Genomic DNA, 12071 nt, shown 5'->3' with positions numbered 1-12071 from the left:
GTTTTCTTATTTTAAATGTAAATTATCTTGTTCCATTGGCAAAATGTCTCTTACTTCCTCAATACAAGAACAAATGCACATATTTTTTTAGAAAAAAATGACTTATCTAGATTTCAATTTTTTCCTGTCCAGCAAAGTAGTGGCTAAGATCTATAAAATGAGTTTTAAAGAAGTAAAAAAAATAGCACTTTTATGCTTTTATGAAAGGCTAGTTTGGTTGTAGAATACTTTAAAAATATTAATTTCTTTATCTGTTATTTACATTTTTGACCGTTGTTTTACTCATGCGAGGATTTGTGGTTAAAAACAAATTAACTTGACAAGATTTAAGCAGCCAAATTCTCTTTTCTATAGCTGCAAAGTATTACGGAGTACCTTAAGGCTGTGTACTCAGACCCATAATCTTCTTGTCATTAAATTCCCAGCGCTCATTGATAATCAGCCTACAGTATATCACAGTCAATGGCTGCACTATCAGTATCCTGGAGTCTTGACTAAAGACTCAGTGAACTACTTGTGGCTTAATAACGTTGCATCTGCATTTTTTTTTACAGCAATATATCAAATCACAATTGTTATTGCATTGTTTTATGTAAAATGTAAAGTGCTTGGATGTAGTATTTGGTAGAACACTACCATATTTCATAAGTTAATAATTTACTCCAATATCAATATATTTGGCCAATGGAGTTGACTCTAAATGGCCCTTAATGTCCACAGCTGATGTACTGTCTGGATATTTTGGGATACAAAAAAATTCTGACTCATTAGGCACCATCATGTTTTAATTTTCAGCAATGTCATTCCAATTTTAAACTTTTTTTTTTCTATACTGAGCAACTCTATCACAGTGGTGTCTGCCTTCTAGAGTGTGCACCTTGTAACCATGCCAGCGTTAAATCTCTTCAGCTTCCTGTTGGAACCTGGAAGTTAAAACTTTAAGCAGGTTGGGATAATTTCCATTTCTAATACCAGGCTGAATGCTTGAGCTGACAGAGCTTTCAATGTTGCTGCCAGGATCCCAAGTTTCTGGTTCTCGCTCTGCAAAAATCACCCCTAGGATATAGAACAGTAAGGGAATGATACTGGAGTCATTTTATCTTCCCTTTCAGGCAGTCTTTCCCTGGTTTTTTAAATTCAGGATTTATAAAACAAAGCAAGATTTTTCTGAAAATGTCAGTTTTTTCCAAATTGCTATATATTTTATTCTCTGTTCACCAGGTGAGATCAAAGCGTCCAACCACCTTGAAGGTTCCCCCGCTTTCCAAGGCTGCTTCCGCCATGTTAGCATCAACCGTAGACCTGTGATGTTGTCCAAACCGCTCTCTGTGCACGGAGCCGTCGGAACTCAAGGCTGTCCTCACATGTAGGCATATCCTCACATTCCCCGACAGTAAACAATCGGTGGTGGGTGTCATGATACTGTAGCTAATTTAAGATATAGTAATATTTATTTTATTTTTTGGGGGAGAAAAAAAGCATATTTTATATATTTTCACATCACTTTTTGTGCTACATCAGTAATAATTGGTTTCACATAGCTATGCACTGATTAACTTTAAAATTAAACATGTAAAACAAAAAAAGCTAAACTTTTTCCCAAACTATGTTCCTGATTCTGCTGTATATTGATGAAACTGACATGCCTACGAGTTAATCCATGTGTGCACACTGTGATACTTTATACCTAGAACAGGATCAGGCCTCATAAGTTGGTTTTATTGATGGAAATGGAGGTAAAGCATGCGTTAAAAAACAAAAAAAAACAAGTGTTTTCTTTAAATTGACCTTTAAAAGCCTTCTATTGTTAGCTTTCAGTAAACCTAATGGAAAACGTCCTGAAATGTCATGAGCAGATCCTATTTCTTTTTAGCCACATATGGGCTAAATCCATATTTGTTTCTGATAGGTTAACATATTTCAAATTCTTGAAATACCACAAATTTTGCAGTAAATTAGTTATTAAATTGCAACCTACTAAGTTTGACCATAAATAACCTCAGTTCTGCATGGACACCACCTGTTCCCTCTTTAACCAACTTTTCCTTATGATCTACACTAATCCTGTTCATTTTTGTTTTGTTTTTTTCTTACAAATGTCTTTATTTTTTGTAACAAACAAAAAAAGTAAGCATGTTCATATTTTTAAAAATGTCTCAAAGAATAAGCTGCCAACCCACTCACTCCCAGCCCTGTTTAAATAAATTCTGTTTTCATATCAAATGTACACTTGAGTGTTTTTATCCTTTATTTTTATTAGTTAGTCCCCAAAAAACTGACATCACACAGACAGTCTTTACTTTAAGAACAAAAAGAAAACAAGGCTTAGTCCCAGAACAGTTTAAAAGAAATGGAACAGAGGAGAAATTCAAACACAGAAAAGTCTACTAGGTGGTCAAAGTAAACCCTAGCTAATATTTCATTTCTCCTGAGTAGAAACATTGCCTTTGGTGTAGAAAATGGTTGAAGACAATGCTGATATAAAGAGAGGTAAACGGAAGCACAGAAGAGTGTGGGACTTGGCTGGCTCGTCTCTAATCCAGACTCATGTCTTCGTCGTCCTCTTTCTTCTCTTTGGAGTCTCCTTTGCTGCCCTGCATGGCTCTGGCAAACGCTTCTACATCTGAGGAAGGGAGAGAAAATGTGTTAAGACCAAAGGAAAAGAAAAATAGCAGTTTTGAAGACGTGGATTCATGCGTTAATAAAAAGCCATCCTGTTCAAAAAGGATAATCTGATAAATGATGACGCAGCGATGCCCGTAGTAAAGAAAAAAAAAAAAAAAAGTAGTGAAAAAAGGGGGCTACCCTGAGTGATTTTATGTAAAAGTGCAACAAACTGACATTATCTGAAAATTATTGGAGATTTACTGAGAAAATTCAGTCCTTGATCTTGTGGTGGCTTCTAAGAGTAGCATTGGGAGTCTGCATTTTATTTCTGTTCTTTGGGCTTAATAAACTTTAGTTCAGAGCACCTCAGGCTGGCAGATGGTAAAAAGCTTCCTGCAGACACGCTTTCCTCAGGAAATTGATTCATATACACAGAATGACTTTGCCACTGAGTTGCTACTCTTTAGTAGATACTGCCAATGGCTGTCGTTCACCCCGCCTAATAATTGAATGGGATTTGACTTTAGTTCATGTGAGTGAAGGCAGGTAAGCAAATATTTCTAGCTACCTAGCGTTTATTTAGCAGCCCTCCCAGTGATTCTCATTTTTCTTCACTGACAGATAGCTCTATGGACAGAGTCCAAGATAGATGACTCAATGGCAAGGCAAGGCTAATTTATTTGTATAGCACAATTCAGTACAAAGACAATGCAAAGTGCTTTACATGATTAAAATACAGGAAGATAAAACAGAATCAAAGCAAGTAGGAAAAAAAAATGTAAGGATGTAAGGTGTGTGTTTGTCCTACCTCCCCTGTTGGCGGCATCCACAGCTTCAGCTGACAGACCAAACTGACTCATGAGTGGGCCGAGCTGTCCGGAAGCCAAGGCACTGCTGAACATACTCATGGACTACAAGAAAGAAAGAAAGAGGTGACAGTTAGTCGACTCATTTCAAATACCTGTTTTAGCCTTAAACTGCTTCAAAGAAAAGTGGAAAATGTAAAAATGTAAAAGTTTAAAGAACATAAAGACGTTTCTAAAGGTCTGTGTTTTGATCTTGTTCTACCTGCTGGAATTGAGGTGAGTTAAGAGTGTTCTGGATCTCCTCAGCACTCTGTGGTAAGCTTTCTCCACTGGGAAGGAAGGGGAGGAGCCTCTGCTGGACTTCAGCGTTGGTCAGGATGGGAGCCATCATCTCTGGGGTGCAAACACTTGCTAGGTCCACTAAAAAAAAAAACAACAAAACCCTTTAGCTTCTATGCTGTGGTGAGTCACAGCTGGAGCCTCTTTTCTATAACTTTGTCATTAAGGGCGGAATAATAAGAAATAATGTCAGGATGTTAATATTGCAACAATTGCTCCAAACATCAGTCAGTCTTGAATGCTTTCTCTTCACACTAGACAGAAACTTCCAGCTTCTTCTCTCATCCACAGAATGAACCATGAAGTAGGAAATTAGCTACTGACCTGCAGGACCCTGAGCAGCAGCAGCTGCTGGAACATTCATGTTGGCCAGGATGCTCTGAAGGTCACTGAGCTGGATGTGCTGATGAGGGGGAGGGCTTCCCACAGAGGCTGGAGCCACAGGTGTCTGAGCTGGAGCTGCAAATGAGAAAGAGGGGGAACTCGTGATTAAATGGCAACACAGAAACTCAACAGGCATGAGATGAGATATTCAGTCTTTCTTTAGTGTAAAGGTTGGATTCAGGTTCATTAGAAAACATGAAGCCATTAGCAGATCCAATAGGATGTCTGGGAGCATTATACCTGGTGTGGAGGGGGTAGCGGGGGCAGCAGTAGTGGAGGGAGCGGTCGCAGCAGGAGGTGTCGGGGTGCTTGGAGTTTGGGTAGAACTGAGTCTCGGGGCTGCAGCTGATGAAGAGGAGGCTGCTGCTGCTGCAGCTTGGCTCCGAGAACTGAAATTAGCAGAGAGGTGGAAGGAACCAGAGGATAGAGTTGAAGCAGCATAAAACCTGATATCTGCTTCAGATTACACAAGTCTTTAAGTTTGGAGAATCTTACCTGGATGAGGAGCTGCTAGTGGGTGGACCCCCACTGCCCAGAAGGTTTGCAAGCCCTGGTCCTGCTAACGCTCCCAGGCCTCCTTAGACAAACAAAAACAGATCTATAAAAACTGCCTAAACTGATCAAAAAAAGCAGCTCAACTTTACCCTGAGGCTGACAAAATACCGCTAAAAAAAAGGGAACACTCAAAAAACACGAAACTTTCAAATAGAATACTTTGTTCTGTAGAAAGATGATCCTGCTTTCATCTGTGAAGACCACAGGGCGCCAGTGGCTAATTTGCGAATCCTGATGTTCTCTGGCAAATGCCAAGCATTCTGCATGTTATTGGGCTGAATACAACCCCCACCTGTGGACATTGGGTCCAGTAACTTACAAAATAAGTTAAATAACCAACAATAAGATAAGATTTTAGATGCCAGTTGACGAAACCCGATTTTTATTTTTTGGTAAATATCGAAACGTTATCCAATATGATATTGGATCGGGACGTTCCTACTTTCGAGTCATGCATGCAAGTTCTGCCTGCCTGACGTCTGTGCCTGGGTTTATTAACCCAGATTCAAATCACAAAGTCTCTTTGGACAATGTATCTGAAAAAAAAACACATTTTTTTTTTTTTCTTTTGGAAAGCCAAACTGATCCTGGTTTTTAATATTTGCATAAACTTTAATTTAATGGGAAAAAAAAAGCTAACAATAAAACCTAATCTAGTCTTAAGCAAATTAGATTTTTCATATTTGGAAGAATATATGAAGAGTTACTCACCCAGTCCACCAAGGCCTGTTGGACCGATCAGCTGCATCAACTGGTTGTGGCTCATATTTCCCAGCAGGTTCTGGAGGCCTCCCTCTCCGCCCAGTGCGGACAGCTCATGGCCGCTGCCACCACCACTGCCAGACGCTCCAGGAATTGGGGGGTTGTTCAGATACTCGTTCACTTTACGGCAGAACTCCTCATCTTTGTCCGTTTTAGGCTCCTAAATTGACCATTTTAAAAGTTAATCTCACAAAACAGAATTTCTTAAAAGTGACCCATGCCTCAGTAACTGGCTCGGCCTCATGACAAAAAAATCATGCTAAAAAAAGTGGTAGATCTCTTTACAGACACAAATAACTAAAAATGAAAAAAGTACAACTGGTTCTTCCGCGGATCGGATCTTAGTTTTCTAGTCAGTTGATCAGCATCATTGTCTAACCTGCATCCAGAAGAAGAGTCTTTTGGATCCGGCCTTGAACTTCAACACATAGACACGTCCCGTGGTGCACTGGTTCACCCGCTTAAACTCACAGTCATCCGGAAAGATGATCAGGTCCTAGAAGAAGACAGGACATTCACTTTTAACTTCCAATTTACTTATGGTGAAGAAAACCTCACAAATTATTTGACTAATTAACCTCATATTTAGCTTAGGTCAGAAGATAGAGTGGATATATAAATATAGTAGTAAATATGTAAGTATCAAGTGAATATTTAAATATAGTTGATATCTAGATGTTAGCTATAAGGGCAGCATACAGTGAAAAAATCTGACTGGGGTTGACTTGCTAATTACATTGGATGAATATTGCGCAGCACTGGTGAGAGAATTGAAGGGACAAAAGATCGAAACAATAGGAAACACTTCCTACACGCAGAGTGACTTCCATGTTGCTCTCTGTTGTTAAAATTTCTGATTTCAGTTGGTTGCACTGGTGACATCATCAACGCTAACCCAGCATGATGGCGTCACCAGATTCGCAGCAGTGGGGGGGGAAAGAGGCCACGCAGCTCGCCTGCGGCGGGTCAGAGCCTGCATTTTTTTTTGTCAATGGGAAGGGAGCCAAATGCTGATAGTTAGCAGGTCGACCCGTGTTTGAAAAACCCATGTTAACCTTCCAATTTTAGTGGGTAAGAGGCTTTACATGGATATTTGTCTTCTACCAAAAACAAAATGGATCAAAGTTAAGGTTGTATTAGAAATAACGTTTGCCAACATTTATAGGGACAAGAAAACGTAATCATGAAAAGTCAGGATGTCTGCACTAAGAGTGCGGAAAATATCAGAAAATCTCCAGTATCAACAAGATGAGAAGATATTTTTGGTATAATTTAGAAAAATATTGCATTGCTAGCAACAATGCTTTATAAGGGGTAATTATAAAAATGAGCAGAGGTAGAGAAAATGATATTTGCTTGTGGTTCACTGTTTAAGATTAACATCAAAAGTTAGATCACATAAAAAGCAATACATTTAACATCTTGCCCTATTTGCCTGTATATATTTTTTGTGATCACAGTCTAATTTAAAAACAGTAATCTTTACTTACATCATCAACATTGCCTGTGGTTCTATCCTTCCAGCAGAAGTGGATCAGGGAGTCATCAGACTGCTGGATGTAAACCAAACCCTTGCGTTTGTCGGGTGTAACTGTGTTCCCTTTCAAGGTCATTTTTCCGGCACGGAACTCCACCAGGTATTTGCTGGAGCTTCCCCTCGAGCCGCTGACCAAACTCGGAAACAGAGCCCCTGAAGACATCTTTAGAATCCTCCTAAACTGATGAAAAATAAATAATGTCATTCTGATGAGGTCACCCAATTTTTATAAGTAGCCATCTTAAGAGTTTTTTTGTTTTGTTTTGGGTTTTTTTTAAGCTGGCAGGGTCATTTGTCAACTGTACAGTTAATCAAATTCTCAAAACAATAAAAAATAATAGCTCACTATAAACATTCATTAAGATGATTCAGCCTCGTTCTCTTTGGGTGAAATAAATGCAGTACATGAACATGCCTATGTTAGATGATGGGGATTTTACTACTGATCAAAACTATTTTGATTATCAGTTTTATCATAAAGAGGAAATCCTATTTCTACACTTGCTTCCTAATTGACGTATTAACAAGGAATAAATAGTTAATAAACTTTAAACAACAGGATAACTCAGGCAGTGATAACTGCTATCCTCCCGACTGTCTCATTGAATTGGTTGTCTTTCTATTACAGTCGAACACAATCAGCATCACACGGACCAAATATCAGTGGTATTCTATTATCTTAATGAGAAAATATTCAGACATCAGGGGGAAATGGGACACTATATTACTTTTTTTATATTAGGTTTGTCACAATACAACTATTGAATTTCCGATACCCTAATGCATCTTTAAATACTGACTGATACTGATACTATCCTGACATAATAATTGCATCAAACATGCATATCTTCACTTATTATGTATTGTGGAAAGTTAGAAGTGATATCACTTAAACAATAGTCAACAATAACAGATAGACAATGGACACATCATTATTGTCCAATGAGTTACATAACTTTTAAACAGAAGTAGAGTGTTTCATTCAGCATGTTAATAATAATTGGAGATTTTAGATGCAGGGTGATATATTCTGGTGTATTTTTCTGAGTGATATCAAAACAATTGCTCATATCAGTATCAGATCCAGACATCCTTAAAGGAATAGTACACCCAAAACATGATTAGCCTTCATTTTCTACTCACCGCCATGCTGAACAACACCCTGGAGTACTTTTTTGACATCTCAAATGCATCTGGAGATCTGGGAGGCTTCTTGCTGTCTGCTGACATTCAAATAATGGAGGTCTATGGTGCCCGAGGCAGAAAGGTCCATAAAAGTCCACAAAAAACGTGTCAATATTCCTCCATACTGCTCGTCCAATGTATTCCAAGTGTCCTGAGTGGGTAGCATCCAGAATTTACTCGAAACGAAGTCATTTAGAATGTTTTTAGAGCATAAACAGTAGTGTATAGGATTTCCTGAAAGCGCGCACCTGCGCGTTCATGACGCTACGGAAGCCGGCAGACCAAACCAGCGCATTCAGCTCGGCAAAGAACTCATGCTCTTCCTCAACACTGAAGTCCTCAGACATTTTTCTTTCGTTGTTTCTTTCTTTGCACAGGTAAACAGCACATTTCTTCTTCTACGCTTGCATTATCGGCAGAGCAGACGCTGAATGCGCACTTTCATCTGGTTTGGTCTGCCGGCTTCCGTAGCGTCGTGAACGCGCATGTGCGCGCTTTCAGGAAATCCTATACACTACTGTTTATGCTCTAAAAACATTCTAAATGACTTCGTTTCGAGTAAATTATGGACGCTACCCACTCAGGACACTTGGAATACATTGGACGAGCAGTATGGAGGAATATTGACACGTTTTTTGTGGACTTTTATGGACCTTTCTGTCTCGGGCACCATAGACCTCCATTATTTGAATGTCAGCAGACAGCAAGAAGCCTCCCAGATCTCCAGATGCATTTGAGATATCAAAAAAGTACTCCAGGGTGTTGTTCAGCATGGGGGTGAGTAGAAAATGAAGGCTAATCATGTTTTGGGTGTACTATTCCTTTAATATTTTCCTATATTATAGCAGATTTCACTTGCTTTAGGGGATTGAATGTGGTAGTAAGGATGACTTGCCATCCAAATATCATTGGCTTATTTTTTATTTGACCTCATATAAAACTTAATTCAAATGTGTAACAGTTTCAAAAGATTTCAACAACTTCAAAGTTTCAAAAGACTATTTCAATGTGATTCTAATTGTGCTACTTTAAAAATCATGCTTTAAAATATGTCCTTTTCCCAATTAGATCATTCAGTTGCGATCTAGTAGTCTATATTAGGGCCAGGCAATTCATTGCATTTGCAATGTAATCGCAATTTGATAAAAAAAATAATTCAAATCGAACTATATTTAACAGGTCAGATATAACATTTCTCCCTCCAGCCCTTTCAAACGCTTGAAGTAGGTTTGGGCAAGCAAGCTTTCAAAAACTGAAAGCCTTAAGTGAAACACCTACAAGCTTGGGGTTAGGGCAAAGGAAAGTCGAAATAAAATCTTAATATTTGTTAAAATTAATCGCAACTTGATTTTTGGCTAAATCGTTTGGCAATGACAGATGTGACACAAAAACATTTTTTCATACATCAGCCAGTTGTCTACATTTTAACCATATAAACAGCTATTTTGGGAACACAATGAAGGGCATCATGAAAACCTTGCTCTGTTGCAGCTGCAATCTTGACTGTTAGGGTTACAGAAAAGTGCTGTTGCATTATGGGCCCAGCTACACCCTGTGTACAGTAAGTCAGTCTGGCTGGCTAATCAAGGTTACCGTAGCTGCACAGCAACAAAGCATTCGCAAGCTAGCGTTTTTATTCCCTCAATTGTGCAGACCTAAAAACCTTTGTTGAGGATTTGCTTCGGATATAAGTGGCCCATGACAGTGTTCGTTACATTGATCATTATAACCGATGTCACAAATTTGCAATATATTATATACATACATTTCTTTTTTATGCAATAGCCAAAAGTAATAATCCTGATATGGCAACTACTTAAAAGGAAAAAAAAAAATTAACCACGTACATGAATTATGTTATCAAGGGGTATTATACAGAAGAGTAACACATTGTGCGTGTTAATACGTCCAACTACAAGAAATAAATATAACTGATTTGCAAAAATCAGTTAGCCAGATTTCCATGGCCCTGTTTACCTTATTGTTAAAAAAATGCAATTGTGATAAATAACATTTAAAAAAAGGAATGGGTTGAAATGTGTGAACCAAAGGGAATATAAATCTATAAACATCTCCACAGCATATGCAGACTAACTTCAACTTTTCTGCCGCCCTAAAGATGCCAAAGTGACAAATGTATTGTAGGATTAAAATAATTGATTTTGCAAAATATGTCCTCTTAAAGAAAAGATTGAATCAATCCAAAAACACATTTGTCAAACCTGCAAATGTTTTTTTTTTCCCTTCATACTGTTAAAATAAAAGAAAAAAGTAATTTACTAGTAATATTTTTTTTAATCTATGCACTGCCTATGGTTTCTGGTTATATAGGTACCCTAAAAAACATAATAACATTTAAAACCACAAAATTATACCCTTTGTTTTGGGTTGTTCCCGTCAAGTTGAAATGAACCAATAATATATAGAGTAAAAAAAAATGTCCATGTTATTTATATGCAGAGTTATTAAAGTGCAACCAAATAGTTTGAAGCTACATGTAGTCATGCTGGATTCTGCTGTTCTGGAAGACTGGTGACTTTGACAGGATCATTTCATTAAAAAACAAAACAAAAAAAAAACGTACGGGCTTTGGCACTTTACATCGATATTATCGACTGTTTTTAACAAAAAAAGGGGCAACTTTACTTTTTATTAACGAACAGGAACTTTCTCAACCTGGAACAAAGGAGAACAAGCTGTAAAAGTAAGCTTTGCAAGGCTACTGGTGACACGTTTCCAGTTTTATCTTCTTCCCTACCCTGAAAGGTAAAATTTTAATTTTTACACTTCGCTTTCATTTCGTAGGGATTTTATTTGTTTAAACCGTAGCCGTTTAGCTACGTAGCTATGATTAGCTTTGTTGAGTTTTGGTTGTGGTCCATGCTAACGTTAGCCCATGACAAGGCTAAATAGATCAACCGCTGAAGGCCGAAGTCTTACAAACTAAAATAAAATCAATTGACGTGACAAAACAACTGTATTGATATATTTTCTAAAACAAAAAGGGGATAAAAGTTTTAGACTCACGTTTTAATGTATTCGACTTAATCTTCAAAAAACACCGACAACTTTTCTCTCCACAGCGTCCGACCGTTACGCTAGTGACGTAGCGTCGTAGTGAGTAAAACTTCCTGTTCGCTCGTGCGCGCGCCTACTGTGAGATCGTGAGCGCGCAGACATAGAGTGGGAGGAGGTTTGCAAGGGATTGCTGTCTTGGACTGACAGATCATTCCCACCCGGTGTAGCCGTTAGCTTGGCGCTACTTTCTGCAGCTTCATGTTCCTGAATGCTTTAGCGGCGGAAAGCAAAAGGAAAACTGAGATGCAAGAACTATAACACTTCAAGTTGGCTATAGAAGGGGAAAAGACAGCGACAGAAACATTACCCCAGTTGGAGAAATAAAAGGTAAGAAACGCGCATAGTTAGCTGAGTGGGCTAACATTAGCCAGCTTTGCTGCCCTTGGATTAGTTAGCGAGCAAAGTGCTTAATGTAGACAAGGATATGAACTAGCTAAACACCCCTCTAACCAACATGGATGCTCGTTGCTTTCGTTTGATGTGATGCTCGGAGATTATCCGCTTTAACCTCGGTTTGATTCCCGATCCTACGTGCTTCTACGATCTTTCAGTTAAGTTATTTGAAAGCAGAGATTCGATTGCTGCTGCTTTAGTTCAGATGTGACGGATTAAACCCATGTCGTAAACTGTAGTTGTTAGAAGACATCACCAAGATAAATCCGGATTTCCATACTGACGCCGGTGTGCTTTTGATGTCGCAGCTGACGTGTGTGTGTTAAATTGTAGGAGACAGGTGCATGGTCAGGAGAAGAATACATCAGGGTCTTTACTTTCACAGAGCTGTGCGAAGGAGGATTAAGGCCACTGGAAAAAAAAAA

At 38.5% G+C, this 12071-nt stretch overlaps 3 protein-coding genes across 5 annotated transcripts in view; 2 read left to right on the top strand and 1 right to left on the bottom strand.

Annotated features, from left to right (window-relative positions):
• lama5 (laminin subunit alpha 5) overlaps positions 1 to 2144 on the top strand; it is a gene marked incomplete at its 5' end in the record, with an annotated part of 70020 nt that extends 67876 nt beyond the window's left edge. Inside the window, one exon of the mRNA XM_015403039.1 lies at positions 1222 to 2144. Within this exon, the coding sequence (XP_015258525.1) occupies positions 1222 to 1370 (149 nt within the window). The remainder of the gene's footprint in view (positions 1 to 1221) is intronic.
• Positions 2145 to 2239: 95 nt separating this feature from the next.
• On the bottom strand, positions 2240 to 11330 carry LOC107103369 (proteasomal ubiquitin receptor ADRM1-like). 3 transcript variants are annotated; one of them, XM_015403043.1, is made up of 10 exons: positions 11203 to 11330; positions 6944 to 7171; positions 5833 to 5949; positions 5403 to 5613; positions 4632 to 4713; positions 4377 to 4525; positions 4077 to 4211; positions 3676 to 3833; positions 3416 to 3518; positions 2240 to 2623 (listed from the first exon to the last, which is right to left on the bottom strand). In XM_015403043.1, exons 2-10 carry the CDS (start codon positions 7151 to 7153, stop codon positions 2535 to 2537), a joined length of 1254 nt encoding a protein of 417 aa, XP_015258529.1. In that variant the 5' UTR covers positions 7154 to 7171; positions 11203 to 11330; the 3' UTR covers positions 2240 to 2534. The 3 variants fall into 3 exon arrangements, with proteins under 3 accessions (XP_015258529.1, XP_015258531.1, XP_015258530.1); XM_015403045.1 differs by having other exon boundaries at positions 4632 to 4710; positions 11203 to 11329; XM_015403044.1 differs by having other exon boundaries at positions 6944 to 7166; positions 11203 to 11273.
• A 74-nt stretch (positions 11331 to 11404) lies between these two features.
• LOC107103370 (dnaJ homolog subfamily C member 5-like) overlaps positions 11405 to 12071 on the top strand; it is an 18173-nt gene continuing 17506 nt past the window's right edge. Inside the window, exon 1 of the mRNA XM_015403046.1 lies at positions 11405 to 11580. The gene's annotated coding sequence lies outside the window, so the exon portion shown is untranslated. The remainder of the gene's footprint in view (positions 11581 to 12071) is intronic.

Source organism: Cyprinodon variegatus, unplaced genomic scaffold (genome assembly GCF_000732505.1).
Source record: "Cyprinodon variegatus isolate N-32 unplaced genomic scaffold, C_variegatus-1.0 Scaffold1434, whole genome shotgun sequence".
NCBI lineage: Eukaryota > Metazoa > Chordata > Actinopteri > Cyprinodontiformes > Cyprinodontidae > Cyprinodon > Cyprinodon variegatus.
The sequence above is the reverse complement of the archived record's forward strand: the minus strand, read 5'-3'. Positions and strand labels throughout refer to the sequence as shown.